At 34.7% G+C, this 21,270-nt stretch overlaps 5 protein-coding genes across 11 annotated transcripts in view; 1 reads left to right on the forward strand and 4 right to left on the reverse strand.

Annotated features, from left to right (window-relative positions):
- Nucleotides 1-21,270, reverse strand: part of LOC108209902 (large ribosomal subunit protein eL42) — a 91,850-nt gene that overhangs the window by 59,481 nt on the left and 11,099 nt on the right. The window lies entirely within an intron of this gene.
- On the reverse strand, nucleotides 106-3,953 carry LOC108204513 (uncharacterized). Of its 5 annotated transcripts, none has more exons than XM_064082042.1 (7): nucleotides 3,816-3,953; nucleotides 3,501-3,711; nucleotides 3,138-3,236; nucleotides 2,920-3,023; nucleotides 2,225-2,540; nucleotides 987-1,506; nucleotides 106-657 (listed from the first exon to the last, which is right to left on the reverse strand). In XM_064082042.1, the coding sequence occupies exons 3-7, from the start codon at nucleotides 3,228-3,230 to the stop codon at nucleotides 347-349; spliced, it is 1,344 nt and encodes a 447-aa protein (XP_063938112.1). In that variant the 5' UTR covers nucleotides 3,231-3,236; nucleotides 3,501-3,711; nucleotides 3,816-3,953; the 3' UTR covers nucleotides 106-346. The 5 variants fall into 5 exon arrangements, with proteins under 5 accessions (XP_063938112.1, XP_017229490.1, XP_063938108.1 ...); XM_017374001.2 differs by having other exon boundaries at nucleotides 3,138-3,250; XM_064082038.1 differs by having other exon boundaries at nucleotides 3,138-3,273.
- On the reverse strand, nucleotides 4,133-6,634 carry LOC108221992 (pentatricopeptide repeat-containing protein At1g08070, chloroplastic). The gene is made up of 2 exons (XM_017395870.2): nucleotides 5,031-6,634; nucleotides 4,133-4,820 (listed from the first exon to the last, which is right to left on the reverse strand). The coding sequence occupies exons 1-2, from the start codon at nucleotides 6,623-6,625 to the stop codon at nucleotides 4,313-4,315; spliced, it is 2,103 nt and encodes a 700-aa protein (XP_017251359.1). The 5' UTR covers nucleotides 6,626-6,634; the 3' UTR covers nucleotides 4,133-4,312.
- On the reverse strand, nucleotides 7,114-11,303 carry LOC108209556 (thioredoxin X, chloroplastic). The gene is made up of 2 exons (XM_017380523.2): nucleotides 10,796-11,303; nucleotides 7,114-7,553 (listed from the first exon to the last, which is right to left on the reverse strand). Exons 1-2 carry the CDS (start codon nucleotides 11,144-11,146, stop codon nucleotides 7,347-7,349), a joined length of 558 nt encoding a protein of 185 aa, XP_017236012.1. The 5' UTR covers nucleotides 11,147-11,303; the 3' UTR covers nucleotides 7,114-7,346.
- LOC135150871 (uncharacterized) lies at nucleotides 14,121-18,183 on the forward strand. 3 transcript variants are annotated; one of them, XR_010289317.1, is made up of 2 exons: nucleotides 14,121-14,357; nucleotides 15,701-16,658. XR_010289317.1 is itself a non-coding variant. In XM_064088421.1 (2 exons), the coding sequence occupies exon 2, from the start codon at nucleotides 17,318-17,320 to the stop codon at nucleotides 17,903-17,905; it is 588 nt and encodes a 195-aa protein (XP_063944491.1). In that variant the 5' UTR covers nucleotides 14,121-14,357; nucleotides 17,308-17,317; the 3' UTR covers nucleotides 17,906-18,183. The 3 variants fall into 3 exon arrangements, 1 of the variants encoding a protein (XP_063944491.1); XR_010289316.1 differs by having other exon boundaries at nucleotides 15,704-16,658; XM_064088421.1 differs by lacking the exon at nucleotides 15,701-16,658 and adding an exon at nucleotides 17,308-18,183.

Here is a 21,270-nt window from a genome sequence, read left to right on the forward strand (position 1 = left end):
ATTTTACCGAAAAATGATAATCGCAGTTCCTTAGCTAGAAAATGTGGTATAATCAGACTTCATATCAATTTTTCGAGAACTACAAGTCATTACGGTCTTCAAACATATGAAAAACACATAGTTGCAGTAACTAAATATGCAGGAAACTGACCTTACAAAGAAAAAAAAAATCTGCACGAAACCACAAGATCAACGCTATTACAGCATCATCGGCTGTTTATTTCCTTATGTTATTACGACTGGTACATACACGTATTATACATGAAAGATAAGCGAAACATATCCCCTTTTTAAGAAAAGATTATCAATACGAGTGGATACATGTTGGTAATGGCGTAGTGTATGATTATGCCACAAGTTTGCGAGAAGTGTGACACCAGCGATCATAAGATAACTGAAGATTAGGCCAGTCCGATGTGGAAATAAGGAAGTCTTGAAGCCAATTGGTGAGGATGATATGCTGATCAGCTACAGGCATACCAGAGATCAACTGGTCCATTACTTTCTCTGTTTCTGCTTTCTCGTAACCTGTCAGTATAGGATATGATACCCCATTTTCTGCATAACAAAACATTGGTATCCATATTGCTAGCAGCCTGAACTTCACTTCTCTTGCTACATCTATGTTGCACCTGATGATTTCTGCAAACAATATAGCTGCACATACATTTTTATAGTACATGTCAAACGAACATCTCTAATATTACTCACTTATAAGCTAACCTCTGAGCTTAAAGTTGTTTAAATTATTGCAAAAACATAAGAGATAGGCCATTATACCACATTTAACGAGATCCACATCTTTATACTAATGCACATGCCAATTTTTTTATTTTTTTTAAAGTTTCATGCATGTCTGAATTGCGTGACAGATGAGCATGTTGATTACATATATTCTAGGTCTTGTTTTGAATTATATATTTTGAGCCAAGAGAATATGATATTTCTGTCTGACACTCTTTAGAGTATAAAAAACTATAAATTACCAGAGATTTTAATGATGAGGCCTTGAACCCGAGGGTTAGCTGTGAGTGCAACTGAAGCCAAATTCGAGGCTAAGCTCCATTGAACTAAAGCTTCATCAACGATGCCACACAGCCTCATCTTATTAGTCAGCCACAGTAGCTCTTGAGCATGCTTCTCTGCCAACACCTGACCTTCACATGAACCGCCAATCAATTCCACTTGCTTCATGCTTGAGCCGCCACCACCCAAGACAGGAAAAATGGTTCCCAGGCTTTTAATTATGCGCAAGCCAAGCGGAAATACTGTACCAACAAGCCGTGTAGTCCATGAGCTATTGTCTTCAGCTTGGCTACAGCTCTTGATCGAGCCATATAAGAGGTTTGACGTGCGTGCGAAAGCTGAAGCGAGAGCCATTCGATTGAGCTGCATGAGCTCCACGTGGCCGTCCCTGAGGTTCTCATCAACAATTTTATCAGCCATGGTCAGGGCAAATTGGTACTTCCTTGACGTCGCTGACAACCCATTTAGTAGGTAAAGTATCTGAAAATTTAATAACAAGGAAACAAAATTACTTTCTATAATTAGATAGTTTGTATTTTGTATTCAGTCCTACATTTCTGCAAGGTGTCTTCTTAAAAGATGTTCATTGACATCAGATATTAACATGGAGCAAAGCAAACACATCCAAAGTTGTTTTAATTTTGTTGTAAACTATGAGACTGCAAATTTGAGAATATAGAGAGAGAATACACATACACCTTATCGAAACCCATATCTTTCTCTTTGAATTTGGTCTCATGGATATTCTTATTATTCTTTAAGTTCAAGAGGTAGAAATTTTCAGTTATAACTAAAAGTTGGCTTTAGTCTAGGGGATATCCATATCTCCACTTATAATTTAATATATAAAGCTCATATTTTCACAGGAAACATATGTATCCAGAAAACGAATCCCTTCACGTGTCAGTACATAAATTTCTACAACTGATTATTTCAAGAAGATTTGGGGATTTATAGGTAGCTTTTTATTTATAAAGCTTTTTTAAATGGATTTTGAAATTCTTCCTTGAGAAAATATGCTCTTCTTGATTAAGTAACTTTGTTTCAATCATATATATTTTGTTTAGCCAAAAATATAGGTAGAGCTAAATGGAATAACAAAATTTTACAAATCCATAATAATCAAGCAATCAAAGCTTAAGAAACTATAAGCAGATAATTCATAAAAATATCTTATTGTTTTTATTAAAGGGCATACCTGTGACAGAGCACCACCAAGTGCTTGCACCGGGACTGCATCATAGCCCTCATACAGAACCATATCCAAAGAAGGTACTGATGAAGGAAAAGAAGTAAAAGATGACGAAAGTGGTGCTATGCCAAAACGTCCCTCAAGGAGATAAGGCCTAGAAGTAGCAGGAGGGCCAAGGGAGAAAGGTAAATAATCCATCAGAGGCCTAAGAACCCCAGCAGCCATCCAAGTCATAAGCATGTACATGTACTTAATGTATGCCACAGCCCTCCACCTCTCGGTGTTTGTGTCCTTTACCACCGTCATGAGCTTCCTCGCTGTGCTGTTCATGGTGTACATAAACATGGTGGTAACAAAATTTTTTGGTTTGGCGGTTTGGCCATATCTAAGAGCTAGTTGTGAAGACATGGTTTTACAAGGTATTGATATATAATAATGAGACCTTAAAGTAATTTATAGATACTTCAGGAGGAAATATAAACTGTTTCAGGGGTAAACATGGACCAAAAATATGAGGTGGGAGCATGCCGCCTTAACATATAATGTTTCTAGAATCTAGATCATGAGTTCTTAAAAAAGCAACTGCTGAAACATCAATGATAACAGAAAGGTTAAATGTAGAGAAATGAGCCACCACCTAAGGAAAGAATGACGTCGCTTACTGCTGGTGAAACATGAACTCGACAAATTGCATCTGATACCTTATCCCCTGCTCCAAGTAATAGAGTGTTTGATTCTGTGCAGGCATGTAGCAGCTTGCATATGATTGTATTATATTTGACAAAGGCAAATGGTCAACTGTGGGCTGTAACAAAGTATGACATGGTAAAATCGTGTTAATAATCAAAAAGGTGCCTTAAGTTGAATTATAACTATCAGATGGAATATGTCATACATTAGAGTTCGTTAATTTACTTACTTTTGCTTCCACTGCAAGCTTGATTTTGCTGGGGACAACTAAGAAGCTGGATTTACCAGAAATGCAACGACTGACCACTTTGAACCAGCACATAATAAGCTGTTGCAGCAAGACTGCTCATCAACAAAATTTCCTTCTGATCAAAAGAACAGACTAGGAGTTTTTACAATCCAAAAAGTATCTGCACTTGCAGAGTGGTAGGTTTTTTATAAGATAAACCATGAACAAGATGGAAAATGTTCAATAAGCTTACAAGCTAAAACAAAATAAGAAATCGTGATTAGCAGGTGAGCTCCTTGGGACCACCACCATCTTTTGGAAGAGTAGAACTACCGTATACATGTAATGCTAAAAAAAACTCACCTGGAACGAAAGACTGGGATATGATTCTATTTAGAATGAACTGCATGGATTGAAAATCCTTGAAAATGGGATGGACAAACTTAATTGCACCATTATAGGATCGGGACTGATTTCTCACAAGATAATTATCACAACTGTTACTTTTGCAGCATGATCGAGGAACATATCTGTATCACTGTATCTTGCTCAGCTTCTGAAGTTCAGTAATAACCTGTAATCAAAAAAGTTAAACATTATTTTGTAAAAACTTTACAAACTACATATGACATACTATAAAACCTTCACAACTTAATATCTATCAATACACTTCTTTACATCAAGACCAAATTGATGTGTTCTTCTCTTCTTGGCATCAACTTATCATACATCGTCTTTCTATTTGTCAAAGTGCACAAACTTCACCCAAAGAATAGGATTGTCACGGGCTAGTATTCATGTGTCTGACATGGGTACAGCAGCTGGAACTTAAGTGCTGACATTTAAAATCAGTTAGTGAGTTTCAGAATAATGTAAGGAACACCACAGAAATTGAAGGGTAGTGTACAATGGGAAAGTTAACCTGGTTAAAGGTTCCGGTAAGATACACTTGATGGAATATTAGCAAGGATAAGACAATGAAGGGGGGGAAACAGTGCATAATCTGCTAAAGATATATTCATCACCAAGAAAAAGAAGATGAATAATTCGCAAAAAGTAGGAAACATATTTACTTATTTGTCTGTCACTTCATTGGTGAATGAAATTTAAATCATCACCTCCCTTGTTATCTATCTGTCCCGTAAAAAAGCGGCATCATTCTTTTACATCCTTATCTACCAGAAATCCTTGCAAGAACAGACACCATCTTTAAAGTGGTGAAAACGGTTCCTGTCCCTTACAATAATTTCTCGGCCATAATGTCTAGAAATCAGCTTTGTGACATCGTGACAATCTCTACAAACTCTGAGGTTCTTGACAATTCTGATGGCTTCATGTGAACCAAGGTGTAGAAATCCGTATGCAATGGCCAGCTTTTCACTATGAACAGATAAAGCATTCTCTTTCTCCTCCTCTTGTATATCCAGTAAGACTTGATCTGTATCCGGTGCATATCCATCAGTAATCTGTAGCTGTGTCGATATCTCAACCCACTTTTCATGAATTTGTTTCGATTCTGGGTGAGACCAATCTCCTGCAACAAATCTGTGCACAGTTCCCTTCAATTCTATCACACTTGCTCCTGGAACCTTTTTAATGCCCTTGACTTTCATATGATTTCTCACCTTCTTGACATCATCCCAACGTTTTGCTGCAGCATATATGTTTGAGAGAAGTACATAGCTGCAAAGAGAAAACAAAATACTTTAATATTACAAATCAAGAGCAGAAAATGGCATTTACTTATATGATGCACATAAATATTATAAGTATGCAACATTATCTCAGTTAATTCTCTTTGCAGGTTATCTATATTAACTTAAAAGTTTCAATTCTATTCACTGATTATATTTTCTTTAACTTGTTTCAAGTGCATATAAAATTTTTAAATACCGGCCACTATGCTCTGGCTGGAGATCGATGAGGTGCTTTCCAACTTGTTGACCCATTTCAGCATTTCCATAAATCCTGCAGCCGCCAAGCAATGCACCCCATGCACAAGCATTGGGCTCCATGGGCATAGTCTTAATAAGATCCAAGGCATCTCGCACCTTCCCGGTCCGAGCAAGGAGGTCAATAAGAGATCCATAATGCTCAACCTTGGGTTCGATACCATAAACATTACTCATACTAGCCAATAGCTTTTGGCCTTCCTCTACCATTCCAGCATGGCGGAAAGCACTGAGCATTGCGACAAACGTTATATCATCTGGAGCTACATTATCTTCTTCCATTTCCTTAAAAAGTTGTTGAGCCTCTTTAACATGGCCGTGCATAGCCATGCCAGTTATAATAGTGTTCCACGCAAGAATATCTTTGGATTTCATTGAATAGAAGACTTTCGAAGCATTAGCAATGCTACCACACTTAGCATACATGTCCACCAATGCAGTACCTACAGCGGAGTTGATCTCAATTTTATTTTCTCTGATACACAAATGAAATCGCAACCCTTGATCCAATGCACCTAAATGACCACAGGCTGATAAAAGGCTAACCACAGTAGCTTCAGTCGGCCTTATTCCCGCCCTCTTCATGTCATCAAATAACGCAAGAGCTTCATTCGACTTTCCGGTCTGTGCATAACAAGCTAACATAGCATTCCAAGATATAACATCCCTATATGGCATCTCATGAAACAATTTAAGCGCATCCTCAACTTCCGCACATTTCACATATGCTGACAACATCGTATTCCATGACACTATATTCCTCACAGGCATATCATCAAACAGCCTCTTTGCTTCTTCAATCTCACCAACAATCCCATACCCATTAATCATAGTATTCCAAGAAATCACATCCCTACACACCATCCTTTCGAAAACTTCCTTAGCAAGCATCATGTCACCAGATTTCACATACCCATCAATCATACCATTCCAACAAACAGTATCTTCCCCAGAACACACATCAAACACTTTCTTAGCATCACCCAAAGCCTCCCTAGCCACATACAAATAAATCAATGAACTTTGTATATAAGAATCACACTCTAAACCAAATTTCACAACATGGGTATGAACCAAAACACCACACTTAGTCACTGATGATTCACAACAAGCTTTAATCACAAATGGGTAAGTAAAATTATTAGGTTGCAACCCATTTTCAAGAATCTTTTGGTACAACAAAACAGCCTCAAGAGGCTCTTTATTTAATGACAGCCCTCTGATAATTATATTGTAGAATGATATATGTGGGTTCTTTTGGTCATTGAAAATACTTTTAGCATAGTCTAAGCTTCCATGTGGTGAAATAGCACAGAAGCTCATTAACTTTGAGAGTGCCATAGAAGTTTGATATGGAAAAAATAAATCATCTGTAATTATTTTGGCATGAATTTGCTTGACAGATTTCATGCTCTTGCAAGTGCTGATCAGAGCCATTGTATGGGATTTCATTGAAGAGAAGGTCTGATAAACAGGTTGTCTAATGATGAGCAATGTTAAAGATTCATCGCTGGCCTGGCGGGATCTCTCCTTCATCGAAGAGTTTTTTAAATATAGTTTTCATTAGAATGTTTATGAAATCAATGAAATGTGATATTTAAAATAAAATTATTTTTCAAAATATCTTGTCATCTTTCAATATAATTTAAGTTCTGCAACAAATATTTTAACTTTTTGGAAGCAAATATTTTCAAAAGTTCTGATTTTTTCCAAATTTGTTTAACTTGTGCAAGGTAGACAAATGTCAGAAAGAGAGGAAACATTTTTATGGAAAATATATTCTGACAAATAAACAAAGTTCGTTAATGATAACATTGAGTGTGTTGTGTTATTTTTTTCTCAATATAAGGATTTAGTTGTCTTAAAAAAAGTTTACATCATATTCTTAAAAATAAATAATTGAGAAGTGTTCAATGCGGTGTTACATAAATTTTTTACATGAATAGAGAATTTAATAATAATAATAATCATGTTTGATACGTGGCCAAAGCACCTAAACATATTTGTCAAAAGTCAAAATGATCTATAAAACAAAATGGAATGACTAAGAAAATATATAACGGTGATTTACAAAGAACGTATTTGCATTGCATAAACTATTCCTCTGATCATGCAATCTTACATGGATACATATTGCTGATACCAAGATATACAGATATCTATATTACCCAGAGGCCTCATTTTACTGTGAGAATAATTTAATAAACAAAACATATTTTACCAGCTTCAATATTTATTTGTAACAATATTAACAAAACTAGGGTACTGATACAGACTCCAGGAATGCATCAAGATACTCCTTTATTTTGGCTTTTGTAATTGCCCCTTCCCTCCTGCTCTCGGATATTTCTTTCCCATTTTTAAATAAAATCAAAGCCGGCAGTCCATAAACCTTGTACTCTCCAATTAGTTGAGGGTTCGAGTCATGATCAATCTTTACAACCAATATCTGTTCTTCATATTCCTGTAAATTATAAAGAACGTCAAGTTTGTACAAGAGTTTGTGAAGCATAATAGCATATTAAAAGCAAACTGAAAGAAACATATAGCAGGATACGAGAAAGTTGCAAAGGGATGACTTAAAACAATGTCCATTCTCTTTGGATCCATATATTTCTTCAGCTTAAAGAGCTAATATATTCTGTCACAAGGTTTAAAAATCCAATGTTAGCACAGGGTTAAACCAAGAATCCGCTGGGCTTAAGTAGCTAATATATTCTGTCTTAACACTTAAAAAGTGCATCTGTGCATGCTAGCCGAACTTAGACCAAGAAGCAACTAGCTAGATATAAACTTGCTCTCATATACTTAGGAAGTAGTAGCAAGGTATAAAGTTGTGTTCACTTGGTGAGAATAGAATGAGTACAAATTTCATTCAATTCTCTTCTCAACCTAAGTGTATCTTTAAGATATTCTCTCCAAACTCTAGCAAGAGATACTAGCTGCAGTAACCAAAGGCCTCAGCTTGCTTACATAGCTTAAATACAGCACTTTTTATGTATAAAATGATGGTTTGACGTAAAAGCATTGTAGATTATACTAAGTGCTAGTTTCGTTGCATGTAATTATTTACTTCCATAGGAAGTTACAATACATAGCTATTTAATTCCTTTATCAAGTTCCTAAGTAGACAAATTTGTTTGGCTGTGACCTATAAATTTTAAACTTGCTAGGAAGTGTAAATCACAAGAAGGCTGAGTAAGCAACTTCCTACATTGTGTACCCAGGAAGTTCTACTTCCCATATATGCGTCCAACAAACAATTTTCTAGTTTACTACTTCCTAAACAGTTCAAGTTTACGTTAGCATTTTGCTCACATTTCATCACATAATTATTAGGCATTACATAATTCAGATTGTTCTCTTAAATTATGATGGTACCCGGTAGAAATCTCATGTTCGATTTTAAAACTTTTTTATGTTGGCGTCAGTAGCCCGACTTCCCAACTCAGGTATATAACTCCATACAAATATATATTTTTTAACAGTCTAACATTTCCACTTGAGACAGTTTTTGTTGTAGATATAATTCGACAGACGTACCACAATTTCATTTGTTCTCACTTTATAAGATTATATTTTGAGTCAAGGAGATAATGATAATATACCTAGCAACTCAAGAATCACTCGAGCAAGATGAGCAAAGACTAGTTCGATTACAGAATCTCATAATAGAATAAGTTTTGACATCATAATATACACATGTCATGGCAAACCTTTGACTGTGTTACAGTGTAAATACTAAATATAGAAAAATAACTTCCTAATAAGGTGAGGAAAAGGTTGAAGATAACAGCAGTAAGCAATCTTGTTCCTCATTGTAAACACTAAACAAGTTTAATATAAATTCCATTGCATGTGAGTAACCTATAATTCAACAAAGCCTCTTCTCAAGTAACCTGGACTCCTAGTGTTTTTTCAAATTATGATAGGACCCTATATATATGACTATACTATCTATACTATAATATTAAAGCTATACATGCAAAAGTTTGATTGTTAGTTTGTAGTCCGATACAGTGCATTATAACCATTAAATTACTTAGGAGGCGTTTGGTTTATGGTTAATGACCCCTGTGTTGGTGTTTGGATTAGCAATTTTATGACATGGAATGAAAACCCCAATCCCACTTGGAGGGTAAATCATTCCTTACACTCCACCGGGATCCATTCCCATATCCTTCAATCCCATACCCTTCATTCTCATTTACACTCAATATCCAAACGCCCCCTTAATCAAATATATTAGAACTGTTGGATTGAATTTTTTTTACAAAATCACTATCTAAGACACTATTAAAGGTTTAGTGTTCGAATCCCGTCAAGAGCATATTACAATATTTATATTATAATATCTATAAAAGATACTACTCCCTCAGTCCCCTCCAATTGTTTATAGTAGGGGCAAAGAGTTTGATACACATTTTAATGCTCCTATGCAATATAGTTTCATAAATTATTTCAATTTTTTTCTTTTGAATAAAAGTTTAATGTTTAAAGTTTTATACAAAAAAAGAAACTTTAAAATTAAACTATGAAACTATATTTTATATACACCTTAAAATGTGTGTCAAACAGTTGAAAGAATATTGTAAAGAAATGGGCGGGGACGGAGGGAGTAATAAATAAGATTAGAATCCTGTGAGCAAAATCTTGAAAATTATATAAAATTACTAAAAATCATAGTAAAGAACACTCGTGCATGTACATTTGTTAAGAGTCTCATGATTCTACTTGAGACCATCTTTGTTGCTGATATAATTAGACATATAGTCTGCATACTGAATTTCAATCATTTTCACTTGAGAATATTATGTTTTGAACATTAAACATAATTTAACAGACAATATGTAGAAAAAAAGAAGCCACGCAGACAGTGAAAAGAAATTGTCCACAAAGACTAGTAAATAGTACTTGATAGTTATATTGGTATGATTGTAATTCTAGTAAATATTATTTGTTCTTCATCGCAATTAATAATGGTACTTTATTAAATCAAAATCATCTATTGTCTTTATACAAAATACAAAAACTACAAAATAACAAAACTTAAGAACTTATACACTTCTTCACATTTCTCTGGGTAGAACCATATACTCTTAAGTTTTCACCTATATTATTCGGACCTCGCTTAAAGACTCGGTAATATTTTGAAAAATGGACGTGTTTTTGGCCTAAAATAAGTGTCATAATACAAGTGTCCATGTCCGAATGTCGAGTGTCCAACACGTGTACTTTAAGGCAAAATGAAGATTTCGAGTAACATATGTTTTCACCCGTATATCAACCACTTCACAAAATACTTTCTATATCCTATAAACTTCCTAATATCTATATGTCATTTTCACTTATTATCATTTATCTTTCACCTCACCCACCATTTCAATATTCGCACATGTTGGACATGGTTTAATTAGAATGTTGTTTCCAAAAGCAAACAAGAAGCAAAAAATTAAGATAGAGATCGTACATAAGTCAACAATTTTGATCAATCATACTAGTTCAACAAACAAAATAAGGTACTTATTTAGCAATTGGCCTAACTTTGAAATTCAGGTAAATTTAATCATTTCAATCAAATTCATACCGACACAACATTACACATTCTCTATCATATCATCATCACAGTAATTAGACAATCAATTGAGAAAACTGTAATTTATACAAGCCTCTAATTCAATGAAATCAAATATAGTAGAATCAAACCTTAGCCGCCCATTCGATAACCGGAGAAATCAGTCGGCAAGGACCACACCAAGTGGCAACAAATTCAACGAGAACCGGACGATCAGACTTCAATACAACATCAGAAAACTGAGCCTCGCCGATCTCCATAACACCGCCGCAAGTAATCGACAATCTCCTACTGCTCCGAGACCCTGAATTCGAGAAGCTTCTGTTGTTGCTGCGAAATAGAAGCTTCCGTATTGAATTCCTCGACGGCGGCGGAGAAAACAATGAAGCAGCGCCGGTGCCGGTGCCGGAAATTTTAGCCGGACGGATCGGGAAACTGGAGAGGAGATTGGAAGTTGAGGCCATTGTTGCAGTAGTCTCCATTATCGAGAAGATAAATAGTGAAATGTTTGAATTAGTTTTAAGGGAACAGGAGATTATAGTTGTGTGGTGTGGTGGTGCAGAGTTATTATCCTCTGTGGACACAGCGAAAGCGTACGCCAATTTTTAGCTTGACACAAAAAATAGAGTACGCCAATTTTTAGCTTGACACAAAAAATAGCGTATCCAATTTTTAACTTTGCCCATTTTTTTTAAGGGAAATCTACAAAACTACCTACCTTTTCTTTTATTGTTTTCAAAAATACTACCTTTCAGAATTATTTTTAAAAATACCTTTTCATAAATTTTTTTTTTCAAAAATACTGTTTGCAACTTTTGCAACCTCATCTGCAACTCCAGGCGGCGCCAACCGTGTTGCAACCTCTTTTGCAACTTCATATGCAACCGAATTCCTGATTTCAAGTTCCAGTTTTCAAATGTCATTTTCGTTTCCAGATTTCTAACTAAGAAATCGATTTTCTAAAAATAACACATATCATACAGTAAAAAAGAAAATATTAATTATTATTATATAACTGATGATATGTTTCAACTAAATACATTAATGTTATTTTTAATTAATTACTCCATGTTACCATTCTAAAACTAATATCATAGATCTATACTATCTATTTATATTATACTTTATATTATTTTTATTATTTTAAAACTGAAATATTAATTATTTTATTGGTCGAAATTTTATCAGTCGATCGGTATTATTCTACGGGTCTCTTTAATATATAACATGTTTTAATAAACTTTTTTATTATCAATTAAGTCAAAATATTTAAAAAATTGTCATGATCAGTTTGTATTTTAATTAAATTTGAAATATAGATAATGAAATTATAAATGTTATAAATCGAGTCATAAGCTAGTAATTAGTATAATCGAAATAAAATATCATACTTGTTTTACTAATGTTACATAATATCTTATATATCAATTTAATCAACCATTTTTAGTCAATATTAAGCTAGTAACTAGTATAATCGAAATAAAATATCTTACTTGTTTTACTAATGTTACATAATATCTTATATATCGATTTAATCAATCATTTTTAACCAATATTATTGGAGTGCTATATATCAAGAAATATTAGCCCGCTGAAGATGATTCATACGATTATTCATTATGGGGTTTTCCTTGAGGATGTGCTTGAGGATCCAAAACAAACTATCTTGCTTATCTTACAAATTTCACATATTATTTTATATATTCATTTAATCAACCATTTTTAACCAATATTACTGGAGTGCTGCCAAGAGATATTAGCCCTGAAGATTCATACTATTCATTATCAAACTAGACGTTGTAAATGTGCTTGAGGACAAGATGCGTAGGAATCTCCAGGGGATCTTAATCTAGCAGGTAATGAAAAGCAGGGCCGGCGCACCATACAGGCCATTTAGGCGGTGGCCTAAGCCCCCAATATTTGAAGGCCCCAAAAATTATATATATATTTTCATTGTAATTTCAAAATTGGAAAAAAATATATATGCTTATATTTGAAAACTCCAAAAAATATAATTTTGGTTACACAAGGCCTCTAGTTATATATATATAATTAAAATTATATCTTATTATAAAAAATAATGATTTTATTTATGAATGAGATTTACAAAAATAAAATTTTTATATTAATGTGACTAATTATAATTTCTTAAGTTCGGTTTTTCTATTGTAGTTGTACTTTCAATTATATAATTGTATTTATGAATTATCAAATTTTCAGTTTTCAATATTTGTAGTTTTAATGCTATTTTAAATTTATAAAACATAGAATTAAAATTACTTAATTTGCTTTATTGTAATATATTTGTAAAATTCTAATTACTATTTATTAAAACTAATTAATAGTTAATTTTATAATTTCTGTACTTGTTTGAAAATTTAACTTTTATATTTTGCTAAAATGTCAATAAATATCAAAATTAAATTAAATTCACAAATTTCATTATAACTACATAACTATCTACAGTGAAATTATTTAAATAGTAAAATATTTATCTTCATATTTAATTAGATATATCAATTATTTACACAATATATTTTCTACCAATTTATAAACAATTGTTTTAATAAAAAAATTTAGGATGAAACAAAGAATTATGAAATATTAAAAAACTATAGTATAATATTGTTAAAAGGAAAAGCATATGTCAAATTTTATTTTATTTTTTGCGAAAATAGGCCTCAAAAATTTGATTCGCCTAAGGCCACCTGTTGGAAATTTGTCATTTTGAGCACCAATTTGAGTGAGGCTCGGCTACGTGTTCGTGGCGGGTTATGCTTGGATTATGTTCTCTTCCGAGAGAACTTTCCAATTGTAACATCTGGGATTATCCGTGTAATTATTTGAATGATTGATGAATATTATATGAATTTTATATGAATTTCTGTGAATTAATTGGTTCCTGTTTTATTAATTTAGTTATGTATTTTTGATTAAATTTGAGGAATATCAATTTTTATATGTTCAGTACAAAATATAGTTTATTTAGATATTTTCATATCGATTTATGTATTGTCCGATGATCTTATATTTGATTTACGGATTTAATTATGTATATTTTAATTAATTATTAATTATTTGATTTCTTCGAAAACCGTCAACCTACAACGGTACCGAGATTTTACTTCCCGAAAATTTCAACAAAATTCACCTTTAGCCTAATTTGAACATTCCGGACACTTTTCATGTTTTGACTTTTTCGATCCGGAGTACGGTTTGCTCTGGAGCCGGTCCGGCGGAGTTTTTCGGTATTAGATAATTATCTAGTTGTCTCGATAAACGTGAAATACAATATTTTATTCTCATCCTTATCTTGTCATAATGACAGTGGGGCCCGCATACTAATGACGGATTAAAAAGCCCCGTTTTGATGATTATCTCGAAAACCGGTACCGATTGGACCCGTTTTATTAGTATAAAGCTATTAAACCTTGTATTTTCATGCCATATATGATCCAAAGGGGTATTAATTATTCTTAAGTATAAATATACTTAACTGTACTTTATTTTATTACGAAAATCATAAAACCAGTTAAAACCGAGAAATTCCCGAGAGAGTTCTTCGTGTTCTTGAGATTCAAACGAGGATTTGGACGCGTTATCGGACTCGGATTTTGGTGTTCAAGGGCTCAAATTGAAGGTTTTAACAAGTAGAATCATAATCTAGCATCAAAATCATTGCAGCAACATCAGGTGGGTATGGATTTTGAGATTTAAATTCGAACTAAATAGGCTTAAATTAGGGCTTTTTGATTTTGAAGTTGTTTGTGTGATTTGATGATTGTATGTTGTAGATGATGTTCTCCTGATCATTTTGGTATATTATATGCATGATTTGGAGGTCGGTAACATAGTTAATTTTAGGTTTAAAGTTCGAAATTGGAAATTAGGGTTCTAAATCGCGATGAATGTTCTCAATTGAAATTTGGGGCTTTCTGATTCTGGAGGTAGAAGGGAAATTGGGTGATACCATCATGTTGGTTGTGATTCCAGGAACTTGTACATACCTTCATATTGTAGCTGAGGTTCGTGAATCGAACGAATCGATTCAAAGAAAACTCGCCGGCGACGGCGAGTTTCTTCGATCGATTACGGTCGATTCCGGCCGTTTCTGGTGAAGGTGATTGCAGGAATGAGTTGGGGAGGCTGGGTACTCCCTATCTGGAGCATTTGGTGGCCGTTGGTGGCCGATTTCGCCGTCTCCGGCGACTGGGGTGACGGCGGCGGCAAAAGTGCCGTTTAGTCACCCAAGTTTCGGAGATGGTGAAGTTTCCACACTGTAGTTTCATGTCTTACTTTTCAAACCTTGAAGTTTCCAAAACTTTCAATTCAAACCCTGGACTTTTAAAAAGTTTTAAAAATGATTTTTGATTTAAATTTAATTTCGAAAATCATTTATTTTAATTTCAAAAATTGTTTTTAAATATTTATTAATTCAAAAATAAATCTGATTTAATTATTAATTAATTTTAATTAGTAATTAATTATTATAATTAGTCAATTAATTTAATTATTAATTGATTAATTGTTTTAATTAATTATTAATTGATTTTAATTGATTTATTAATTAGATTTAATTATTTTAAATTATTTTAAATGATTTTAAAATTCCGAAAAATAGTTTCGAGCTTTAAAATATTATTTTAAAATATGATTGAAGCTCGTTAATTGTTTTCCAATGATTTCGGACTTGATTTCGAGTATCCAAAAGTGATTAATTATTTATAAAATGATTCTTTAATCCGTTTTAATTCCGAAAAATGTTTAAAAATTCATAATAAATACCAGAAAAATCCGTTTGACTTCAAACTTCTTTTGAAAAATATATGGTATTAAATATTTTATGTGATATGTGCTATGTGCTATCTGATTGATATGTTATGTGTTTACGTGATTGATATAAAATTGTTTTTGACATATCTTTTGATCCGTAAATCGGATTTGGGTGAAACGAAGGGTAGATAGAAGTCCGTTTCGAATGTAAGATGATGAGAATAGTATGAGATCACATATTGATAATTAGTTGTGATGATTAGCAGAGAAGCCAGGCGTATTAAAGGGGGAAAGCAAGTGGATATAGAATAGTATATCGAGCAGGAGCGATTGAAATTTGAAATCGTCAGTATAAGGCAAGTTTCCTTGATACTTTCCTTCAATTATATATATATGATCCTTGACGTGATTGCTTTGCTAGCTTTCTAATTCACTCATGACACTTATTGAGCCATATCATGAATTGTTTAATTCATTGATTCTTAAACCATCAACCAGATTCTTTGACTATCACTTGAACTATTCATTCATTGATTCTTGAGCCATTAACTTGATTCTTTGATATCTATTTTGGAAACCTTATTCAATTGTAAACCTTCAAACCTTGAGATTTTTTGGATAATTACCATATAAACCTTATTTCAATGTTCTGACACACCTTTGATATCCAAACCAATTGACTGGAAGTCAATCATACCTGGAATACCATACACCCCACAACTGTGATTCCTTTTCAAGAACCTAATTTCTTTGGACTTGAAAACACCCTTCTGACATGTGAATTCTTTAATAAAACCAGAAACCTTCTTTCATACAGACCATGACTATTGTTTCACTTGAAATCCAGATATGTTATATTTGATCCTTTGATTCGTGGAATTATTCCTGATTCTTATTGTAGAATATCTTAAAGATATTGCTGAAATGAATTCTGTTTCTGCTCCAAAATTTAATCATGTTCTTAATGATTCTGTTTATTGCATTATATTGTTATTCATCCTAATTTATAATAGAATTGGATAGTTTTTCTTAAATGGACCAAATGAATGGTCAGACCAGATGAGTGGTCACTTTAGGCCAATGTGTGCCTTGGATCCAGTAAACGAGCATGGCGGGGCCTGCTCGGGGTTAGTGTCTGACTGATCAGCAGCCTAACCTTTGGTTTTTAAAAATAAAATTTAATATCCAATTCTAATTGAAACTCTAAAAAGAAACTTTGATATTGAGATTGATTCTATTACATATTGATTTCCATCATCTTTTGATAAATGTTTAAATGGATATTGTTATACTTGCTGAGCTTGTTAGCTCACTCTTGCGATACTCTATGTTCTTTCCAGTGAAAGCAGAGAAGGTTGGTAACGATGATCCTCAGGCTAGTGGTAAGGCCAGGATTCCAGGCTGAGAGATGGAGAGAGCTATCGGCAGCACTTGACTTTTGTTATATGTATTAGTTTGAATAATGAGACACAAATGACGTGTAAGCTTGTAAGATCTAAGTTTATATTTTGGGATTTGGGTTTGTAATAATTAAAGTTGTGTTGTGGCTTGTTTTATACTTTAACCTGTTGCGATCCAAGGACAGTTAAGGGTCACTATATATATTATATCATTAATTACAGGTTTATGTTAAGATGTGGACCCCAAACTTCTGACCCGGGTTTGGAGGGCGCCACAGGTTGGTATCAGAGCGACAGGTTTAAGTCAATGAAACAAGCCTAGATTGTTAGGTTGGGTAGAAGTTTAGGATTAGAAATGAGTGATAGGTAGATAGAACGTTGAGAGGTTGAGGATTATTCGTAATAGATTTAGGATTGATGTTGTTAGTAGATACAGATTTTGATACGTGTTTGTTTATGTTGATTCTCAGACTATCAGACATGTCAGGCCCCAGTACCCCGGTTCATTCTGATCATTCAGAGTCGACAGTTGAGGGACTTCCACCTCGTCCAGGAGTTGTACCTATATCTCCACCCAGGGCACTTACACCCCCACCTGTAGCTGGACCTTCACGTCCACCTGGATACCCTCATAGTGGACAGACCCCTATTGCAGCTGTACCGCTTAGGGCTATACTCCCACTTGCACCTGAGATGCCCCCACCTGCTCCTATTATGCGACCTCCTATCCGTGGACCCCCACCAGAGCATGAGTCTTCAGGATTTTCAGGTGTTGGACCCTCTTATCCGTGTTCCCCTCTTTCAGTACCCTATCACTACTATCAGGCACTTTTGATGGAGAGAGAGGAGCTGTTGGGCCAGATTAGAGAGTTGACACAGACGATGAGGGATTTAGATCCTAACAGGGGAGAGAGACAGTTGAGAGAGGATATCTTTGTTTTCCGGAGGATTGCAGCAGCGAGACTACATGGCGCCACTTCGGAGTTTGGTACCCCTAGGGATATTGTAGTTTGGGCTAATTGGGTCCTGGAGCAGCTGGAGATTCTCGGAGGACCAGACTTTCCATAGGTCTGGAGTGTATTAGATGTTGGAGATGATCAGTACTATAGTGAGTAGTGTGTATGATGCAGCATAGTGAGTAGTTGTATCAGGTCAGCAGATTTTGACATGTACATATAGACTAGCGGAGCTGGCCAGATGATGGGTATGTTGTGATGGTCATCAGCCGATTTTGACATATATATATAGACTAGCTGAGATGACTAGATGATAGCCTTGTTGTTGCTGTTGTTGTACTTTACTTTTGATAAAGCGCTTGACGCTTGTATCTCCAGCACTGACTTATATATATCAGCATCTTTTACTTTACAGTCTTGTCCTTTACTTTATCGCACTTGCTTTACTTTACTTTACTTTCAGTACCGATCATAAACTCATGTGATAATATTGCAACCTTTCTTTTATTGCTTTACATTCTGTAAGGAAGCATGCAATTTATTTAGTTAAATAATCTCAAAAATGTTTTCAAAAATGTATAATTCTGTTTTCTTAAAAACCTTTTCTAAAAAGAGAATTTGATTTAAAACGACTAAGTAAATTGTTTCTTCTTTACAGAATGCCTCCAACAAGACATACTCGTGCCAACAGTGATCCTGAAGGCACCAACAGCATCAATGATAACAATGATAACCAGAATGTCAATATAGGCCCAGTAGATCCTGCTGTGGCCCAACTCATTCAAATTTTGGCTCAACAAACTGCTCATCTTACCCGACAACAGCAACATCAAGAGAATCCTAGGGTAACTTTTAAAACTTTTCAGGCAGTTAATCCTCCAGAGTTTAGGGGCTCAGCAGATCCTGTTGCAGCCCAAACATGGCTAAAAGAAATGGAAAAGTGTTTTGCACTAGTTCCAGCAAGTGAGAATCAGAAAACAAAGTTCGCCAGTCATTACTTAAAGAATGAAGCAACGTATTGGTGGGAATCTGTGAAGAATATGGAAGGTACAGTTGAGATGACTTGGGAGAGGTTTAAGGAATTGTTTTTAGAAAAGTATTTTCCTAGGTTTCTTCAAGATCAAATGGAGTTGAACTTTTTAGAGTTGAAACAAGGAAATATGTCTGTGGTGGAATATGAGAATAAGTTTGCGGAATTGGCTAGGTTTGTGCCAACGTATGTAGAGACCGATAGGCAGAAAGCAAAAAGGTTCCAACAAGGTCTGAAGCCTTGGATTAGAAGCAAGTTAGCTATTTTGCAATTAGAGACGTATGCGGCAGTGGTTGAGAAGGCAATGATTGCGGAGGCTGAGAATGAGTTGTTTCAGAAGTCTAAGGAGGATAAGAAGAGAAAGCCAGACAATAGAGGAGGATCCTCTCATCAAGGGAGGTTCCAGAAGAAAGGGAAGTTTCAAGCAGGAGGAAATCCTAATTTTAAGAAAATAGGCAGTGGTGGACAAGGAGGACGTTTTCTTACGGGAAGTCAGGCCAATCAACAAAGGTTTTCAATGTCAGAATGTCAAACGTGTGGCAAGAGACATGGAGGAGTATGTAATAAACTGAATGTGGTATGTTTTAGATGCAATCAGAAAGGACACTACTCTAGAGAATGTCAGAACCAGCCAGCAATAAAGGATCAGACCAATAAAGGCTCAACAAGTAAGATTCCAGCCATAGGATATACATGTTTTAAATGTGGAAAGCCAGGACACATGGCTAAGGACTGTAAGACACCAGCCCCTGCTAGCAATGCACTTAGAATCATGGGAACTGTTCCAGAAATGAATGAACCTCCTAGGGCAAGAGTCTTTGATATGTCAGTGAAAGAGGCTATTCAGGATGCCGATGTGGTGACAGGTACGCTTAATGTAAATTCTATAAATGCCAAGGTGTTAATTGATTCTGGAGCCACTAGATCATTTATTTCTCAAGCTTTTGTTGATAAGTTGAATTGTCCGGTTGAATTGTTGAATGAGGTTATGAATGTGGAATTAGCTAATCAGGATCGTATATCTGTTAATCGAGTTTGCCCTGATTGTGAAATTGAGATTTTAGGAAATAAGTTTTGTGCCGACTTGATACCTTTCAAGTTGGGGGAGTTTGATGTAATTCTAGGGATGGATTGGTTGTCTAAACATAGTGCACAAATAGATTGTAAAAATAAGAAAGTAATATTAATGACACCAGAGGACAAGGTAATAACGTTTAAAGGACAAAAGCAAGTAAAGACATTTTTAACCATGATCCAAGCAAAGAGAATGTTACGACAAGGATGCGAAGCCTATATTGCTTATGTAATTGATAAAAGTCAGGAACCAGTAAAACTTGAAAATATTCCTGTAGTGAATGAATTTCCAGACGTGTTTCCGGATGAGTTACCAGGACTTCCTCCAGATAGAGAAATAGAATTTGCAATTGACTTAGCACCTGGAACGGAGCCAATATCTAAAGCCCCGTATAGGATGGCACCAGTAGAGATGAAAGAATTGGCCAAACAATTACAAGAGTTATTGGAGAAGGGAGTGATTAGACCTAGTGTATCCCCATGGGGAGCACCAGTGTTGTTTGTGAAGAAGAAAGATGGAAGTATGAGGTTATGTATAGATTATAGAGAGCTTAATAAGCTTACCATCAAGAATAAATATCCTTTACCCCGTATTGACGACTTGTTTGACCAGTTGAAAGGAGCAGAGTATTTTTCTAAGATTGACATTAGGTCGGGATATCATCAGCTCAAAATCAAATCTGAAGATATACCTAAAACAGCTTTTAGAACAAGGTACGGTCATTATGAATTTTTAGTAATGGCTTTTGGACTAACGAATGCACCAGCAGCTTTTATGGATTTAATGAATAGGGTCTTTAAGAAGTATTTGGACAAGTTTGTGATTGTTTTTATAGATGATATTCTGATATATTCTAAGACAGCTGAGGAGCATGCAGAACATTTAAGAACAGCCTTAGAGATATTAAGAAAGGAGAAGTTGTATGCAAAGTTTTCTAAATGTGAATTTTGGTTACAAGAAGTTCAATTTCTAGGACACATAGTGAGTCGTGAAGGAATCAAGGTAGATCCAGCGAAGATTGAAGCTATAATGAATTGGGAAAGACCAAAGACCCCCACAGAGATCAGAAGTTTCTTGGGGTTAGCAGGTTATTATAGAAGGTTCGTACAGGATTTCTCAAGAATTGCAACCCCACTGACCAAGTTAACTAGAAAGAATGAGAAGTTCATATGGAATGAGAAGTGTGAGGAAAGTTTTCAGGAGTTGAAGAAGAGATTAGTGTCAGCACCAGTATTGTCCCTTCCAAATGATCAAGGGAATTTTGTGATTTATAGTGATGCCTCGTATAAAGGATTAGGATGTGTATTGATGCAACATGATAAAGTTATTGCGTATGCGTCAAGACAACTTAAACCTCATGAACAGAAGTACC

Source organism: Daucus carota, chromosome 1, assembly GCF_001625215.2.
Source record: "Daucus carota subsp. sativus chromosome 1, DH1 v3.0, whole genome shotgun sequence".
In the NCBI taxonomy this organism is placed as follows: Eukaryota; Viridiplantae; Streptophyta; class Magnoliopsida; order Apiales; family Apiaceae; genus Daucus; species Daucus carota.

Excerpts from the sequence above, each read along its gene's own strand:
- LOC108204513 (XM_017374001.2), bottom strand. The coding sequence starts at position 3,546 with ATGCAGTTCATTCTAAATAGAATCATATCCCAGTCTTTCGTTCCAG. Across the intron at positions 3,251-3,500 it reads ATCCCAGTCTTTCGTTCCAG|TCTTGCTGCAACAGCTTATT; the intron begins GTGAGTTTTTTT and ends GTTGATGAGCAG. Across the intron at positions 2,541-2,919 it reads TACTTGGAGCAGGGGATAAG|CACAGCGAGGAAGCTCATGA; the intron begins GTATCAGATGCA and ends CACCATGAACAG.
- LOC108221992 (XM_017395870.2), bottom strand. The coding sequence starts at position 6,625 with ATGAAGGAGAGATCCCGCCAGGCCAGCGATGAATCTTTAACATTGCTC. Across the intron at positions 4,821-5,030 it reads CAGCCAGAGCATAGTGGCCG|CTATGTACTTCTCTCAAACA; the intron begins GTATTTAAAAAT and ends TTCTCTTTGCAG.
- LOC108209556 (XM_017380523.2), bottom strand. The coding sequence starts at position 11,146 with ATGGAGACTACTGCAACAATGGCCTCAACTTCCAATCTCCTCTCCAGT. Across the intron at positions 7,554-10,795 it reads TTATCGAATGGGCGGCTAAG|GAATATGAAGAACAGATATT; the intron begins GTTTGATTCTAC and ends TATAATTTACAG.
- LOC135150871 (XM_064088421.1), top strand. The coding sequence starts at position 17,318 with ATGTCAGGCCCCAGTACCCCGGTTCATTCTGATCATTCAGAGTCGACA.